Source organism: Eubalaena glacialis, chromosome 3 (genome assembly GCF_028564815.1).
Source record: "Eubalaena glacialis isolate mEubGla1 chromosome 3, mEubGla1.1.hap2.+ XY, whole genome shotgun sequence".
Lineage (NCBI taxonomy): Eukaryota > Metazoa > Chordata > Mammalia > Artiodactyla > Balaenidae > Eubalaena > Eubalaena glacialis.
The window spans coordinates 25,498,592-25,517,879 of NC_083718.1; the positions used below are offsets into that span (position 1 = coordinate 25,498,592).

At 34.7% G+C, this 19,288-nt stretch overlaps 1 protein-coding gene and 1 pseudogene across 2 annotated transcripts in view; one reads left to right on the forward strand and one right to left on the reverse strand.

Moving 5' to 3' along the window:
* Positions 1-19,288, forward strand: part of AHCTF1 (AT-hook containing transcription factor 1) — an 81,227-nt gene that overhangs the window by 25,392 nt on the left and 36,547 nt on the right. For both annotated transcript variants that reach the window (XM_061187372.1, XM_061187373.1), the window contains 12 exons: positions 163-279; positions 1,622-1,706; positions 3,249-3,399; positions 4,742-4,874; positions 4,990-5,171; positions 5,605-5,666; positions 6,516-6,644; positions 13,199-13,289; positions 14,365-14,454; positions 16,799-16,939; positions 17,607-17,711; positions 18,586-18,679. In XM_061187372.1, the coding sequence (XP_061043355.1) occupies positions 163-279; positions 1,622-1,706; positions 3,249-3,399; positions 4,742-4,874; positions 4,990-5,171; positions 5,605-5,666; positions 6,516-6,644; positions 13,199-13,289; positions 14,365-14,454; positions 16,799-16,939; positions 17,607-17,711; positions 18,586-18,679 (1,380 nt within the window). The remainder of the gene's footprint in view (positions 1-162; positions 280-1,621; positions 1,707-3,248; positions 3,400-4,741; positions 4,875-4,989; positions 5,172-5,604; positions 5,667-6,515; positions 6,645-13,198; positions 13,290-14,364; positions 14,455-16,798; positions 16,940-17,606; positions 17,712-18,585; positions 18,680-19,288) is intronic.
* On the reverse strand, positions 9,145-10,294 carry LOC133088389 (polyribonucleotide nucleotidyltransferase 1, mitochondrial-like; annotated as a pseudogene).

Below are 19,288 nucleotides of genomic sequence, written 5' to 3' on the forward strand. Positions count from 1 at the left end.
GCTCATTGTCTTGATGTCTTGTACCCTGTGTATTTTTGAAGATAAGACGATTGTATGAACAGCAGCTGCTCTAACCCAAATTCTTACATGAGGCATCTTCTTCCTTTTCACGAAATTATAACTTAAAAGTATGAAGTGTACTGATTTTTGTGCCTATTATAGATACTACACACAGTTGGAAGGTGGAAGAGTTCCTGTATATGCTGTCACTTTTCAAGAACCTGAGAATGATCCTCGTAATTGCTGTTACTTGTGGGCTGTTCAGTCTACACAAGATAGGTAAGTGTGATACATATGGTTTTAAATATTTGTCAGGAATGGAGTAGCAGTTAATTTCTTTTGCAAAGCTTTGTACTGTGTTGTCTCTTTTTAGTGAAAGCGACATAAATTCAGTGAATTAGAAAGTGGTAGTTGAAATGACTTTAAAAGGTAAATGATTGTTTCTGCATGTTTGAGTAATTCTGAGATATCAGTAAGAAGAAATGGTGCTTGCTTGACCTGTTCAGGTGTTATTTCAGAGAGTAAGCCAATACGCATGAGTAGGCAACCTCTTATTCCTTAGGCAATTTTTATGGCCTTCTATGTTCTCTCATAAGAACATTTTTTCTCTTTTATAATCTCATTCCTTTTTTCTCTTTGTTGTGTATGCCTCTCTCATTTTTATGTATATGTACTGTGTTCTCTAGTCCCTCTACTTGCCTTTTGCAGTATATTCCTAGGGTTAATTCAGTTAATTTTTCTGTCTTTCATAAGCTTTAATTTTATTTCAGCTATAGCTTGTGAGAAATCTTTCCTTTCAATTTAATTTCAAACTGGTTAAGCTTGTTCATTTCCAATGCTAGGACAGTGTAAGTATTGATTTTCTCTTATTTTTCATTGGTGTTTAGTACTTTCTTTGATGATCAATGAAACAATTAAGTCTGTGGTATAAATGACATGATCTTGATAACTGCTCCTAATACTTTCTCTTCCCAAGTCCGTACATGAATTGTAGTCAACTTGGGTTTTGGTGTTAGATGTCCTCACTTTGAGGTTTTATCTTACACTTTAGTGAGTAAGTCAGTGAAGGAAGAATTGATTTGTCACTTTTTCAATCCTGGAGGAAAATAGAAATAAAAATATAGAGACAGCTATTGGGATATTCCTCATTAAGTGAAATCCGTATTTCCATCCATCTGAGTGTAATGTGGGCTGGCAGCAGCTTGAGTAATGTGCCTTGTGAAGGCTCCATGTGGTGAATGAGAAGGGACGTTTATCTGAACAATTTTTGTATCCCATTTATTTTTTCTTCCAATATTGCCTAAGTAAAGCACACCTATTGAAGAAAGGGAGAAGGAATATTGGGTAAATAGTTATAGTCTCAGCCACATAAGATGTCACCTAAAATATGCAAGCAACATAAGCTTTAGTTAATTAGAATCAATAAAGAATTAAATCAGTTATTATTTCAAAGGACTACATTTTGTGAAAACAACCAAGTAAAACTAAATTCTTTACAGTGACCTCAGTTTTGTCACATGCACTCAATATTGTATGCAGATTAAATTTATTTGGACAATAAAAGGTACTTAATGCATTAATACGATATTATTTCTCCTTAGCTAATTTCTGTTTCTTTCAGTGAAGGGGATGTTTTGAGTTTGCATCTGCTTCAGCTGGCCTTTGGTGACAGAAAGTGTTTGGCATCAGGACAAATTTTATATGAGGTAAATGGTAATGGTAGTATGGGTTCAGAGTACCATTTTGTTCATTGTTTGCCTGTTTTAAGTCTTTGTTTTAAGATACTGAGATATTGAAATGTTATTCTTCTATTCAAGTTAATACTGTATTCATAATATAATGTAAAAAGTATTAGATTAGGGATCAGGAGACTGGTATTTTAGCAAGGTAGCAAGGTAAATGGTAATGGTAGTATGGGTTCAGAGTACCATTTTGTTCATTGTTTGCCTGTTTTAAGTCTTTGTTTTAAGATACTGAGATATTTAAATGTTATTCTTCTATTCAAGTTAATACTGTATTCGTAATATAATGTAAAAAGTATTAGATTAGGGATCAGGAGACTGGTGTTTTACCAAGGTAGCAATCTTAAAATCTTCGGGTGTCATTTTGCTCTAAAATGAGGGGATTAGACAAGGCTCAAACTTGTGGCCTAATTGGTAGCCAGGAAAAATAACCCCACTTTCTTGCTCTAAGATAACAAGCAGTAAGCCATGGGGTGACTTTATAGTCTTGTCACTTGCAATTGTAAAAGAGGATAAATGCATCTAGCATTTTAGATGACTATTTTTCTGGCTGAATTCTTGAGGAAATAGTGGGGTGCTGCTAGTAGCCGTATTTGGTTAGCCATCACATTAACTTCTCGAGAACAGGCTTTCTTAACCTAGTATTTGAGGGTATGTGGTTGGGTTTTAGGGAATTTGTGAAGCCCCTGAATTATGTGTGGCATCTTTATGATCACAGTGTCCTCGTCATCACTCCCCCCGCCCCCCCAATCCTCCAGTTCCACATCTGTGGATTCAACCAACCTCGGATCAAAAATATGCGGGGCAGGGGGGGGGCGGAATTCCACAGGGTTCCAAAAAGCAAAACTTGAGTTTTCCGTGCCACAGCAACTATTTACGTAGCATTCACATTGTATTAGGCATTATAAGTAATCTAGAAATGATTTAAAGTATATGGGAGGATGTGCGTAGGTTATATGCAAATATTACTCCATTTTATATGAGGGACTTGAGCATCCACAGATTTTGGTATCCGAAGAGGGTCCTGGAACCAATCCCCCATGGACAGCAAGGGACAACTGTATGCATTTTTCTGGGGAAAAATTCATAGCTTTTGTCAGATTGTTACAGGGATCAGTGAACAAAAATTTAAGAACTACTGTTTTAGAGCAAGAACTTCAGTGAAAACACAGAAGTAGGTTTGCTGGTCTAGAGTATACGTATATATAATTTTAATGCTTAGGTCCAGTTTACACCCCAACCAGTAGTGCATGAAGGTTCCCGTGTTCGGTAACAGCTTTAGAAGATTTCTTGGTAATTATTTTTGAGAGACTAAATTTAGTCTTTTTATTTGTGTTTTATGCTATATAAAATTTTAGAACCCTTTTCAATAATTTGTTCTCTTCAGTCTTTTAACGTTTTTTTCTTTGTATTGTAAGAAAACTCTTTTAGAGAACATTTAATTTTAGAATGACTTTTTCCTAGAATCCTATTAGGATATAGATTGCTGTACATTTTCTATTTCAGGGGTTAGAGTACTGTGAAGAAAGATATACACTGGACCTCACAGGTGGCATGTTTCCTTTGAGGGGCCAGACTGGTAATACCAAACTTTTGGGATGTCAAACTGTAGAGAAATTTCGATCTCATGGTGACAGGGAGGAAGGCATGAATGAAGGTTGGTTAAAAGTACTCTTATTATATATCATGTGAATACTTGATTTAAGATTTATCTTGATTTAAGATATATGACAGGTATTGTTTTCTATAGTTCATTGGAATACTAATTGTGGAATTTATTCAGATCTGTATGAGATATGAGGTATGTCTTGCTCTCCAGATTGCCATGTGTAGAACTCAAGAATTGAATAGATTAAGAAAATGAAGAACCCTTGTATTTTGATCCAGCTCTCAAAACAGACAGACATACAAAAAAAGCTCTCTGGTTGTAACTAGTATGAATAGTCTGAATAGTCTCTGAATAATGTTTACCTCTGTATTTTTTGAGACGTATATGGCAAACATGCTTTGGTTGCCTTGAATTTTTTGTCTCCTTTAGTGTTATTCCTTCTTCCTGGTAAACATCCTGGCATAGTGAAAATTGCATAGATCTTAGAATCCAACCAACATGGATTCAAGTCCCAGCTCTGTCACTAGTTGTAACCTTTCATAAATTATTTAACATTTGTGACTGAGCCTCTTGTTTCCTTACCTGTGAGGGGAATAATACATTTATACCTTCTGCAAAGGGTCGGTTGTGAGGATTGAATGTGATAATGGGATAGGTTTATTCAGTTCTGGGAATGCTTAGTGGGGCCCTGATTTTGTTTGTTCTTATTGGGATTCATTCTCATGGTTAGCTCATTCATTCCAGAGATTGCCTCTGTCCTAGTCCCTGCATCTATATTTGTGATCCATTCTTCACATCCAACTAAACACGTCAAAACAGAACTTATCAAACCCTGTCTCTTATTCCCCACTCACATCTTCTTTTTTATATTGCCTATTAGTTGTGCCTCAGATTTTTACTTTCCTCTTTCCTTCTATTGATCTCTTAACTTTGTTCCTATCCTTCTAGGCCAGCCACCATCCAGGTACCTATCTCCCCCCACCCCACCCATTACCATATAGCTGGATCAATCCTTCTCAACTAGAATTCTTCTAAAGAATTAAGCCCTAAAGCCTAAAGGCATCCATTTTAAGTATTGATATTCTCTGGTAGCAGTGACATATTCATGGGAGAATTTTCATTCAAATTGTTTTCTACTTTTCTACCTACAATACCTCAAAGTTGCCAATGAGTACTTTTTAATAAGGTCTTCTTGAAATAGAAAAACAGTCAACATACAAGTGAATGAATCTCTTCTTATAGAATAAATGATAGAAATGTGTCTTGACAAATCAAATCAAATATGAATTAAGCCTCTTAATTTATGAGAAAGTCTTGCTCTAATTTTATTTGGGGGATTTATTTTGAGATTATTTATTCTATTTTTTAAAATTATCTTCTTTTCTTTTAGCTCTGTCTCCTGACACCAGTGTTTCAGTCTTTACCTGGCAGGTGAATATATATGGACAGGGAAAGCCTTCTATATATTTGGGGCTTTTCGACATAAATCGTTGGTATCATGCACAAATGCCAGATTCGTTAAGGTATGATTTTTCTCTCTCTCTCTATGTATATATGTATGTATTTATATATACATATATAGGAATTTTTATGTGTAGCAGTTCATTGACTTAATAATTGTGTAAAATTTTCTTTTAGATCAGGAGAATATCTACATAATTGCTCTTATTTTGCATTGTGGTCACTGGATTCTGTTGTAAGTAGGACTTCTTCACATTACATCTTGGATATATTAGTACATGAGAGAAGTTTAAGTCGAGGAGTTCCTCCTTCATATCCACCTCCTGAGCAGTTTTTTAACCCAAGTACTTACAACTTTGGTATGTATTTCTTTAACATTACCTTTTGAGAAAAATAACATGCAGGACTATGTGTTTGTATTTGTGCTGTGTGTATGTGTATGTATAGTGTATTGTTCATTTCTCATTGTTATTAATATATGGATAAGTTAGGAAGTTAACTTGATATATGCACACAAGAAGTTTAGTGTTTATATGTTTTATAGAGAAATTATCAGTATTTTGAATTTGCTAGAAAAGATATTAACTTTCATATTAAGTGCACTTGTGATAAGGTTTGGTATCTTGTTAGGATAGAAATACGTGGACAAATTACTTAAAAATTTATTGTATATAGTAATTCCATACCTTGCCTAGGAATCTGTAATTAGGATAAATTTTATTGTATTAATACCATCCCAAATATAATATGTAAGTGGATTTTTTTTTTAATCTTTTTTTTTTTTTTTTTTAGATGCCACTTGTTTGTTAAACTCAGGAGTTGTTCATATAACTTGTAGTGGTTTTCAGAAGGAGGTAGGTAACAAATAACAATTTGGACAGAGTGTTTCTTCTTGAACTGAAGTCAAATCATGGATTTAAACTTTACTTAGTGTTATTTATATAAACTATTGTTTCGTCTTAAAAGGTAGCTTCTGCTAGGTTTATGAGATTAGCAGCTAGTAGCATCAGTTACTGATGGCAACCTTCTAGGCTCTAAGGTATTGGGATGTTTTTAGCAGCTTTATATGGATGTTAGCTCCTGAACCTCAAGCAAAAGTAAATCAGTGCTTTACTGCATCCCTTTTTATCCATCCTCTTAATTCTCTTCCTTCTCAGAAAGCTTATGGGTAAATAAAGTAATGCAAAGAAGGTACCTAGCACAGTGGCACAGTGACTGGCCCAGAGTGGGTTATGACTGTATGTTGAAAATACTTTTCCAGGAAAACACAAAGTAGCAGACCCTTTAAATGATAATCAGCTAGATGTGGATGAATGCCATATTTATACTTCATATCAGATCTCTTTCACATTAGACCAAGAGGAATAAACTGCAAGATTTTTCCTTTGTGTATTAAGTTTGTTAAGATCTGTTACCAAGTCTGTCAGCTTTATAGAAGGTAACAGGGTTACCTTACATATAAACAACTTAAAATATCCTTATCAGTAGTATTATTTGAAACTAGCAAGCATTGGTTACCTCAAGAACCTATAAGCACTTTTCCCTGCAAGAAGTAAAGAAGTGTAGTCTTCCACAATTTTCATTCAGTGCCTTCTAGTTTTATTCAAAATGTTAAGTGTAAAGTAGGGTGATGAGTTTATTAGTTATTCTTAAATGTGATTATTTGAATTGAATAGTGACTGATATTAATCAATCTATTATAGACTTTGACTTTTTTAAAGAAATCAGGACCATCTCTCAATGAAGTCATTCCTGATAGTTACAATCGATGTCTTGTGGCTGGCCTTCTCTCACCAAGACTTATTGACATTCAACCTTCCAGTTTAAGTCAGGTGAGAGATTTTTAACTCTGTTGTTTCTTTTGGATCACATGTTATTAGCTTTCTATTATAACAAAAATCTATTAGATAATTTCTAAAAAGGTAGATTAAGTAGTATAATGCCAACTCTGCAAGTCAGTAGCTGTGGTTCTTGGGTTTGGCTTGAAATTCATACCTGCAGGACCCAATAGGCCTAACTTGCCACCAGGTCTATAGGCTAGGAAACACATCATGGCTGCATCAGGCATGTCATGAGTAGAAGTCATTATAACAGTCGAGGGGCCATTTTCTAGCCCCCAGAGAGAACAGCATAGGTGCAAGAGAATGAGACCACATGAGTGGAAACCATCTTGACTTAGGTGAATCTCACAGTCTATAGCCACAAATTAGGGTTCCCAATATCAGCTTCCCTGGGAACTTGTTAGAAATGCAAGTTCTTGGTTCCTGCCCTAGAGCTACTGAATCAGAAACTCCAAGAGTAGAGCCCAGCAGTCCGTATTTTAATAAGCCCTTGAGGTGATTTTGTGATGGTTTGAGAACCACTGCTCTATAGAAACAAGTGTCTTGTGAAAGCCTCTTAGTGAAGATTCCAAGTTCCTGCAAAACACAAGACAGTTATGGGGGTCAGACTTAGTCATGGAAGCCAAAATCTTAATTTCCTAATGGATATATAAATAAAAATATTGTAAAATCCACTCAACAGTTTTTATAGTCCCAATACATTTTACCAGTCAGATGACATTCTTAAACAGTGTTGCCTGGTGACAACTTATAATTCACATTTATTTTAACTTGGTGTTTGCTAGTAAAATGTGCTTAAAGAAAGTAAACCAATCCCAGGTCATTTTCCTGTGGAGAAGGAGAAAATGTTTTATTAACTTTCCCCTCAAGTAGTGTTTGAATTAAGTTATTTAAATAATTGCAGGTATGTAACATAATGAATTGTTAGGGAAAGAGCCTTTTAAATATCAGACGAAATGTAAATATTGCTGCTGGCGATTTAACACCTGCAGTTGGAATTTAATACCTAATTTCATAGAAATAAGAGAAATATTCAATACTATTATCATCAGGAGATTTTTTTTTTCCTTTCTCTCCCCCCTCTCCTTTTATATTACTGTACTGAGCAAATATTCACTGTGCAGTCATGTACAGTCATCCCTCTGTATCCACGAGGGATTGGTTCCTGGACCCACACAGATACCAGATTTCAAGGATGCTCTAGTACCTTATGTAAAATGGCATAGTATATGCATGTAACCTATGCACACCCACCCAAGTACGTTAAATCATCTCTAGATTAAAGTACTTACTACAGTGTACATGCTATATAAACAGTTGCTGGCACACGAGAAATTCAAGTTTTGTTTTTTGGAACTTTCTGGAATTTTTTTCCCCTGAGTGTTTTCTGTCTGCAGTTGGTTGAATCGTGGATGAGGAACTGACTGGATATCTACATAAACATTTTCTTCTTATATAACTTTTGTTTTTTCCTGGAGTTTCCAGATGGCCTTAACAAAAAATCAGAAACCCTTGCCTAGCCTGTCATTCACACAACCTTAATTTTTTCTTTTCAGTTTGTTTTTGCTCTTTGTAGAACCCCATTAGACAAATGTTGACTGTCTGAGTTGATCTTAGGTTAGCTTATCTTTGCTTTCCAACTGTTTGTCTCATTTGCCTCTGATTTTATTTTCTGGGAGATTTCTTCATCTTCCTTTCTTTCTTTTAGATTTTAAAAATTTAGCCCCAATTTAAAATTTCTGTGAGCTCTTACTCTTTGATCATCCTTTTTTCATAGTATTCTGTTCTATTTTATGGATGAAATATCTTCTCCTAGCTATGTATGTTTCAGGTTTTATTTAGTTCCATGTATTATCTCTATTTTCTCTGGAGTTATTTTTATTATTGTAGTCTTTCTGATCTGGTGGCTATCCTTAAATGTTTGGTGGTTCTTAGTTACCTTTTCATATGTTAAGTGAGTCAGTAACAGATTATAAACTGTCTTGTGTGTGTTTTGTGTGGGTAGAGTTCATCCAGAGGTGTCTTTTACTTTAGGATGATAGATTGGATGTGCACCATTTTAGTTGAGAAACGCAGATTTTTTCTGGGGCTATTCAGTGTCTCCAGAGATCTATCAGGCTGGCTCCACAGTTCTTTGCTGCAGGGTAACAGAAGGGTGGGGACTGTCTGTTCTACATACTAAGTTTGAACCCGTTGCCTGTTTTCAGTCCCATGTTTGATCACTCTTTCACCCACTTTCCTCTGTACCTGGATTCTCCAAGAACTTAACGTGATAGGATTCTGAGAGCCAAACTGGCTCTATTCTCATCTATAGTTCCCCTCTGTGGGGACTCTTGGACGTGGTGTCCTTCACACTGCTAAGTCAGTTACCTTTCCTCTGCTTAGTACTGCTTTTCAAAAATTTTGTTGAGCTGTCTTATCCCATGATGCCTTCCCTTCTCTTTTCTTTGTCCTTGTTGATTTATACCTTTTTTGACTCTTTACCATCATTTTAGTGAGACCCAGTGATGATGTAGGGGTAGGAGATAAAGGCTGTGGTGTGATGTTCCATTTTTAGCCACAAGTAACAGAATTTTTTTTTTAAGAGAAGCCTATTTGGAGACTGGAGCACTTTACGAGAGAGCCTCATTCTTCCATCAGCCGGATCACGTCCAAAACATTTCATCTGAATTTCTTGGCCAACTTCTAATCCTAAAGCAGTGGGATGTTTAATCTTCCGTTGATCATGTTGTGTGTTACGAAGTAGTACTGTAGTCATATTTGGAAATAGTTTAACCATTACTCCAGTGTCTCTGATTTCAGTTATTGTGGCGGTGTACACTGCTCCCGTTTCTAACTGCTGCTCTTGATCATCTTCGCAGATTTCGGTAATGAAGTCTCTTGCTTCATGCGTAGCACTGGGTGTTGGTACAAAGACAGAAAATGTTTCTTTATCCACCTGACTAATAGTTACTCCTGTTTCAACCTGAAGTTATTTTTAATTGATATCCACCTGGTCCAACAAATTTTGTTCACTTTAGTAATGGAACCTGAACAGTTTCTACAACAGGTCCACTTTCTTTTCTAGATGCTCGAGGTTTTGAAATAGTTTTGTTCATAATCTTCTTTTGTTCATTGCGAGTAGTATGATCTTTTTAGCCCATCTATTTGGTGCATGTTCTAGAAGAATTGTTAATAAGTTGTGCAGAAGAAATCTCTTCTGTCTAATGGTCCCTGGATAATCTATGGGCTGGGCATTTGCATTTAAGCTAGTGGGCTTCCATTCCCCTCCCCTCCAAGAAAACAACAAAATTGAAAACACAAGATTCAAAATGGCTTTATGCAGCTCTGAATTAGATTTATTAAAAGACCTCAGGTAAATTTTGCCCTGGTGGCCCTGCTCATAGGGCCCTTTGGTCAGGAAATGAAACTGACTATCCTTCCCTGCCAAAGGCTCCAAATTAGTATTGTGTGGGAACTGTTCATCATCCTTAAGGAGTTGGACACTTTAAGTGCTCTATTTAATTTTTTTACTTTAGGGAATTAATACTGATTCCTCCCCACCCCCGCTGCCATTATACATTATCAAGTTTAGTTAAAACAATGATATCTAAGTTTTAAAAAGAAAAGTGAAACTAGAAAAATACTTGTAATTCAACCATGTTAATGAAACAGCATTTAATGTTTTCTGTGATTATTTTGAATCTGTTAATCCAACCCTTGTTGTTTTTTCCACTTATATAGATAATACATGAATAATTTGAATTCAGAAAATTGACTAAAGTATATGGAAGTATGCAAATATTGACATTTTGTTGACTTTTTTCATGTATCTTCTTTAAAACTTTATTCCTAGAATAGACCAAATTGAGCTGAATTGGTTAGTGATTCGTACACAGAGGTAAAACAAAAAGAAAAGCAAGAAAGTGATTCCTAGGGCTTCCCTGGTGGCGCAGTGGTTAAGAATCCGCCTGCCAATGCAGGGGACACGGGTTTGAGCCCTGGTCTGGAAAGATCCCACATGCCACCGAGCGACTAATAAGCCTGTGTGCCACAACTACTGAGGCTGCGCTCTAGAGCCCGAGTGCCACAGCTGCTGAAGCCCACCCGCCTAGAGCCCATGCTCTGCAACAAGAGAAGCCACCGTGATGAGAAGCCCGTGCACCGCAATGAAGAGTAGCCCCCGCTCGCCGCAACTAGAGAATGCCCGCGCGCAGCAAAAAGACCCAGCGCTGTCAAAAAAAAAAAAAAAAAAGTGATTCCTACAAAAGGCTGGAGAGTGGTTACCATGGGGGATGGGAGGAGTAAGTGGGATTTGCTTTTGATCAGGTAGGAGGAGACAGGGCTTCTGGGAAGTATTCTCAATCTAGACTTGGGCCATAGTTTCATCAGTGTCCACTTGCTAATTATTTGTTAGTTGTATGTATGGTATATGGACTTTTTGATATGTATACTTTCCTGTATCTCTTTATCCCTCCATATACATGAAAAGGATGATATCATATATGCAGTTTCATATATTGTCAGGATTTGTTCTTCTATTGATTACATATTTGTAGGTTTTACCTTTTCTCTTATTGGGTTGTCTTTATAGAAATTCTTTATTAAAATATGTAGGTATTTATCCTGTCGTAAATCTTACAGATATTTCCCCCATCATTTGCTCTTCACTGTTTTATGGTATCTCTTACCACACTCAAAATAATATTTTTATAGTCAAATGCATTTTATAGCTCTGGCTTAAAAAAATTTTCCTAACACCTAAATGTTTCTTTAACATTTAAGGCTATAATTCATTTTTGTGTATCATATAAGGTAAAGGTACATTTTTCTTTTTGCCAGATGATTAGTCCAGCTGTGCTATATCATTTGTGAAACAGAACCCATAATATCCTTTTATCATGCTACTGAAATACCACCTTTATCTGATATTATATGTCCATATCTACTGGGTTCTATTTCCGGGTTTTTATCTTGTTTCATAAATCTAGTTATCTGTTTCTATACCATTTTAATATACTGCTTTGATATTTGGTAATGCAGTCTCTTTTTAATCTATAATTTTTGGAAGTTCATAGGCAATTCTTTTTTATTAATTACAAGATGGTTTTATCCAGTGCTCCTGTTGGAATTCTTTTGGGAATTTTATTATATTCACGTTAATTTGGGGGAGAATTGGCATTTTGATAATCATCTAGGTATAAATGGTATACCTTCCCAATTATTTAGGGTTTGTTTTACATCTGTCAGTAAGAGTTTATGATTATTTTCTAGTGGGTTTCTTTCTATTTTTATCCCTAAGTGTTTTGTAGTATTTTTATGAGTAGACCATTTTCCCTATATTCATTTCTAGATGGAGTTGATTTTTGTATATTCATTTGGTATCTACTTAACTAAATTAGAATCTCTTAGATTTTCAAGGTATACAATCATCAGCAAATATAGGCTTTCTGCACCCCACCCCTACCCCCGTTTTTGTTTATTACTTTATTTTCTCATGGCATTTGGTAGAACCTCTACAAACTATAGAAAAATAATTGTACTAGCAGACATCCTTGTTTTGTCCCTGATTTTAATGTAAATTGTTCTGATGAATCTCCATTTAGAATCATGCTGTTTTTAGTTTTGGGGAATCTTTATCATATTGTAGCTCCCTCTTCCTGTTTAACTTATCTATTTGTTCATATGATCCCTTTTTTAAAAAGTCTTTGCGGCTGTAGTGAATGAAATTCATAGATTCTTAAACGAGATGTATAATGCTTTTTTAAAAAACAGTGTTGTTGAGATTTAATTCATATACCATTCAGTTCAGTGGTTTTTAGTATATTTATGGAGTTGTACAACTATCACAACATTAAATTTTAGAGCATTTTTATCACCTTCCCCCAAACCCCATACCCATTAGCAGTCAATTCCTTTTCCTCCCGTCTCTCTCTCCTAGCCTTTGGTAACTACTAATCTACTCTCTGTCTATAGATTACCTGTACTAGACGTTTCATACAAATGGAATCAAATAATATATGGCCTTTTGTGACTGTTTTCTTTGACTTTAGCACAGTGTTTTTCAAGGTTCATCCATATTGGAGCATGTATCAGTACTTCATCCCATTTTCTGGCTGTGTAATATTCCACTGTACGATATACTGCATTTTATTTATCCATTCTTCAGTTGAAGGGCATTTTGGTTATTCTCATTTTTGGCTGTTATGAATAATGCTGCTTCATATACACTTTTTGTGTGGACATGTGTTTTCATTTCTCTTGCGTGTGTACCTAGGTGTGGAATTGCTGGGTCATTTGGTAACTCTCTGTTTAAGATTTTGAGGAACTACCAGACCATCTTCCAAAGTGGCTGTCCCATTTTACATTCCCACCAGCAGTGTATGAGGATTTTCTGCACCATCACCAATGCTTGTTACCTTGTATATAGCCATCCTAGTGAATCATAATGATTTTTAATCCTTTTAAAATTTGTGTTCTGAACTAGAACTTGCCACCTCTGTCTCTGATCACATATCCTTTCTTTTCTTTCTTTCCTTTTTTTTTTTTTTTAACACATGGTTTAGGAAGAACAGTTAGAAGCTATATTGTCAGCAGCAATCCAGACAAGTTCTCTGGGACTTTTGACTGGATGTATCAAAAGGTGGATAACAGAAGGTAAGATTATGATTTTTAACAATTAAAAACTACTTTCGTATTTTTAAAACTATCAATTCACTGTTTTGCGGGGGGTTAAGTTAAACTTTATTTTGAGATAATTGTAGGTTCACGTGCAGTTGTAAGACATTTACAGTGTACCCTTACCCCCATGAATGATAAGATCTGGCAAGTCTCTAATGTCACACCCAGGACCTCTCTTGTTGCCCTTTCATAGCCATGCCTACTACCCCCGGCCGCCACCCCATTCCTAATGCCTGGCACCCATTCATTTATTGTCTATTTCTATAATTCTGTCATTTCAAAAATGTTCATAAATGGAATCCTACAGTATGTAACCTTTTAGGATTGGCTCTTTTTCACTCAGAAAAATTTTCTGGGGATTTATTCAAGTTGTGTGTATTACTCTCTTTATAAACACACACTTCACACACACACATTGTTTTTGTTCTGACTGTTTGAGAATATGTTGAAGGCATCATGCTTCTTTACTGAAATACTTCAATATATTCCTTTAAGAACAAGGATATTCACTTAAAAAAACACTTTTTAGTTATTAAAATCAAGAAAGCTAATATTGATGCATGCTGTTGTCTATAATCTGTAGACCTTATTGGAATCTCACTAATTGCCCTAATGTCCTTCGTAACATTTTTAGGGAGGGGGAATTCAGAATCCAATCCAGAATGTATTTTGTATTTAGTTTTCAGGTCTTTTTAACTCTCTCTTAATCTTGTATAATTCTTAAGCGATTGTCTTTGAAGAAATTTACATTTTTAAAGAATATGGGCAGTATTATTTTGTAGCCTGCCTATCAGTTTGTGTTTGTTGATCTTTCCTCATGATTAGATTCACATTTTACAGGTTTACTGCAGCGTTACATAAATTGATGTGCTCCCTGAAGTGATAACCCTGAAGGTACATGTTACCAGTTTGTCTCCATTAATGTTGATGTTAAGGTCGCTCACTTGGTTAAGGTGGTTTCTGTCAGGTTTCTCCACTGAAAAGTTTCTAATTTTTTTTTTTTGTAATTAATAATCATTCTCTATTTTTCCCTTTCATATTTACAAATAAGAACAACCAAATTCTGCTGCTAATTTGCGCTTTGTTCTTGAATGGACATGGAATAAAGCGGTTCTCACAAAAGAGGAATTTGACAGACTATGTAAGTAGTATATTAAAAAACTAATCTTGGTTTATGTTTTGAGTATATAACAATAATAATTTTTAATCATTTTGAAGTTGCAAACTCTTTAAAGAAGTCCCAGAAGGAAACTATTTCTTTTTACATTAGCGTGACAAGATTTTTCAACAGATCGTTTATTTTTTGTTTGTTTATTTATTTTTTTATTTTTTAAATGAACATGTATTAGCTTTAATAAAACAATAAAAATATCCCACATTGAAAAATGTCAATTTCATATTACTTATTCATGTAATCCTTTGCAATCATCATGGATAATTTGAGATGGGCTCTCCTTAAATTCAACAGATCATTTAAATTGGCAGCATGTTAGGTTATGTCCACAATAGCAAGTTTCAGAATTATAGCTTAATTATCTTTTGATCTTAGGCATTTAATTTATAAAATATGCTAATGATGGAGTAGAGAATATGCTAGTTAACTTCTGAGCTTTATTCATTTTCCATTTAAAATATTTATGAAGCTAAATAGCAGGGCAAAAAAATCACCTGTCTTCTACTAACAGATGTCATTAGTCATTATCTAGTCTTGTTTATTAGTGAATTGTACACTTTGAGTTTTCTTGTATTCTGTGAATATTAAAAACCCATTATGCCCAACTAGTGCAAAAATAATGTTAAAGGTAATATATGATTGCCCTGTACATGAAAGTAAAATTTAAGTTTATTTAGAAGTATATATGTATTTGTTATTAGTATTATTATGTCATGATGAATGAACAAATTGGACTTATTTAAAAAGTTATTCTTAGTAGAGGATTTTTAAACCAACAAAATTTGATAGGAGTACATGGGGTTCTGTATAGTATTTTTAAGGTGTACTTAAATGAAATTGTAAACATGAAATAAGTAATTTTAAATATTTCAGTAATCATTGTACATTTGAAGTGTGGAACACCTGATAATTCAGAATCAGGGTGAAAAAAATATTTTTTTGAGAGGAAAATGTTTTCAGGGCTGATTATGTAAGTTATGTAAAAAAAATTCAACTTGGGGATTCCCTGGTGGTCCAGTGGTAAGGACTCAGTGCTTTTACTGCAGGGGCCTGAGTTTGATCCCTGGTCAGGGAACTAAGATCCCCCAAGCCACGTGGCATGGCCAAAAAAAAAAATTCAACTCAATTCATAAAATGTATGCTTTTATTATGCTTTGAGCATAATGTGGTGTTTCAGGGTTGAACTTGGTAGCTCAACCATTATTATTACTGCTTTGTGCTTTATTACTGGTTAATTTTTTTTTTTTTAATTAAGAATAATTAAAATACAAAGCATAATAGTTTTTTAAATGTACTGGAAGTAAAGCAAATGATTTGAGGAAGTATTCAGAATTAAGGTATTTGTTTTCTGGTCAAATCACACATAATTATTAATGTAATTAAATCTTATCTAAAAAGATGTAACCAATAGCTGCTAAAATAGCTTCTCCCAAAAGTGCATTTGTAAACTCAACCTTGAGTTTGAAATGAGAGGACAACCAAGTCTACAGTGCATTCATTGTAGGAAGCATGAAATTATATTGTAATAGGTCTCTATCTGAGTCTTAATTTCATTGTCTCACTTTTGAAGACTGGAGGTGAAAGAAAGAGTTCTTATTAAATTATAATCACAAAACAACATAGTACATAAAAGATCTGATATAAAAGATTTATTTGAAGGAGAAGCATTTAATGAATATAACTGATTTCTAGTGAATCTGAAGTTGAATCTATATCACTTTCCTCTGTGCTCACCTATTGCTTACCTCATTCTACATTTTTATTTTATTTTATTATTATTTTTTTTTTGGGCTGCATTGGGTCTTCGTCGCTGCGCGCGGGCTTTCTCTAGTTGCGGCAAGTGGGGGCTACTCTTCGTTGCGGTGCGCGGGCTTCTTGTTGCGGTGGCTTCTCTTGTGGAGCACGGGCTCTAGGCGCGCGGGCTTCAGTAGTTGTGGCTTGTGGGCTTCAGTAGTTGTGGCTTGCGGGCTTTACAGCGCAGGCTCAGTTGTGGCACACGGGCTTAGTTGCTTCGCAGCATGTGGGATCCTCCCGGACCAGGGCTCGAACCCTTGTCCCCTGCATTGGCAGGCGGATTCTTAACCACTGCGCCACCAGGGAAGTCTCATTCTACATTTTTAAAAAATAAAAATTTGTATTTGTATCTGCCCTTCTAGATTCCTTGAGGGTATTTGTCATTTGAAGCATGTCTTTGTAGATCTCATATAGAATAATTCTCTTGTTAATTGGAATTTGATATGTTTTGCATTTGTGACTTTAGTTAATTCAGATGTACTGTGTCAAAACTAATCTTACATTTTATCCTTGAAAGGTGCGCCATTATTTGATGGTTCGTGTCGTTTCATCGATCCACAAACTGTACAGTCTCTCCAGCAGTGCCATTTACTTCTTAGCAACCTTAATATAGTCTTAAGCTGTTTTGCAGCTGAGGCCCAAGAGATCACCGAGAGAGGTGTGCTCTTTGTCTTATATAAATGAGTGTTTCATTGACTTTTACTTCTTGACTTCGAGAAAGAATACATTTCCTATGTATTAGATGGATTACTGGGCAAACAGGCCATCATTTCTCAAATGCTGGAATTTTTTTTTTTTTTTTTTAATGAAAAGCTACAGAATGTTATTATATGTGCCATGAGCCGATGATTAAATAAGGTTGGGAAATTTGGGGATTAAGGATTGTTAAGATAGTGTACTAATGGTAGAATTTCAGATTTTTAAATTATATGTAAGTTTTTATTCATAGAGTTGGTCATTGTAATTTTTCTCCTCTGTTTTGCCATTTAAGCAAAATAGCCAGTGTCATCAAAAGGCCTGGTTTGAAGAGCCTGTATAATGATACTGTACTAGTTTGTTTTAATATAAAAATCTGACTACTGAAATTAGATAAATGGAAGTATAGCTAATATAGAAGCATACTTACCTAAAGTGTCTATTTTAGTCAATGAGTTAGTTTAGCATTTTGGAGATTATTTGTTCAAGCTAAGTTTGTTTAAAAATACATACGTATTGCTTAAAATCACCAAGTAATTAATTACTTTTTTTGAAAACTATTGAGTGCCTTGATTTTTCATTTGTGGTTGATAAATTGAAAGCTAACAACAGATTTTAACTCTTTGCAGGTCTTATGGATTTAAGCAATAAGTATATGGTTACCCAGCTCATCTGTCAATATGCACAAGTGGTTCTTTGGTTCTCTCATTCTGGGCTTTTACCAGAGGGCTTAGGTAAAATATTTACCTAATCTATAAATATTAACATTGGAACATTCTTAAATCTTTATAATTTTGTTGTTCTGCTGTTGTAGGATTCCTTTCTTATACCACCTCAGTTATGTTTTCTTGTATTCTTCTTTTCTTACATTCTTCCCTACTTTGTACCTTCAGTGCTTCATCCCATGCCTGATACACATGTGTTCCATACATGTTTATTGGGTTAAAAGGAAAGAACATTTGCTGAAACATGGCTTCTGAAGATGGGTTCAGTGATATCACCGGCTATAATTTAGAGCCATAGAACTATGAATTTTATAATCTAATTTGTCCATCTTTTTCTCTTAAGGGTTCTTTTAATATGTTTATTAACCAATATTATTAGCCATCAGTTAAATACCCTCTTTATCTAATAACTCATCGAACACCAAGAATTAGAGAATTTGACTTACTATATTTGTTTAGAACAAAAGTCTCCAACTTCTCGCATTTCCAGGATACACGGACTTAGAAGTGCTTCTGCCACTGTGCATACTTACTGTTGATCTTATTCTTTCATAATTCTCTTAGAGTTTTACTTGAACAGATAGTGAACTTGCTTGCTTTTAAATTATCATTTGTGCCTAAGGGAGTAAAATCATTTTCTAGAATAGCTTTTCCATGGTTTTAAGCCAGGATCCTTTTGTTACAAGACTTTTATGAGAGACTCAGTTTTCTCATTTGTGCATCTATTAATAAAGGTGTGCAGTGTTCTTTTATTACTTTAAGAAGCCTGCAAATTGAACAACATTACAAAATTATAGTAAAATATCAATGTATGTAACTAAGTATTTTGGGGATATTTTGGAAATATTACTAGCTTTTCTTCTAACTCTTAAAAAACATCTAGATGATGCTGTGCAGTTGTCAAGGCTATGCTACAACTACCCTGTAATTCAGAACTACTACACCAGTCGTCGACAGAAGTGTGAGCGTTCATCAAGGTATAGTGCATCCAGAACCTTCAAAAACTATTTTAGAAGTTACTTGTATAAGAAGTTAAAGCTTTCTCAGAACAGAATTCATCATGTTATAAAACGATTAAATGGGTGGAATTCTCAGTAAAGTATATGAATTTGTCACCAGCATTACTATTTTAGTTGTAATGTTTGCCTTGACCTAATGGTTACACCTTTATTTTAGAACTTGAGTATAGCTACTTATTATTTCTTAAATAAAACTATTTACCACATGATTGATTTATTGGAGGAGATTCTATAATTTAAGCATGTGTTTTTCCTGAGAATTCTTACACAGAAAAAGACTAGAAGCAACTGTTCATTAAAGCATAAAATATATATCACGTTAGTTATTTTACATTATTTTTCCATTACCATTTGCATTTCAGTACTTCAACCACTTTTTTCTTTATTTCCTTTATCTCTCTTTTCTTTAAATACATACTCCCCTCTTCCCTTTAAATACATGTGTAGTTGGTTCCTTTGAAATAAATATATAGAAGTAATAGAAGAAAAAAGAGTAGTGTTTAGAGCCTTGGCTCTACCTTGGGATTATAAATAGCCTTCTTCTTCAGGTTGGAATGACAGAATTGT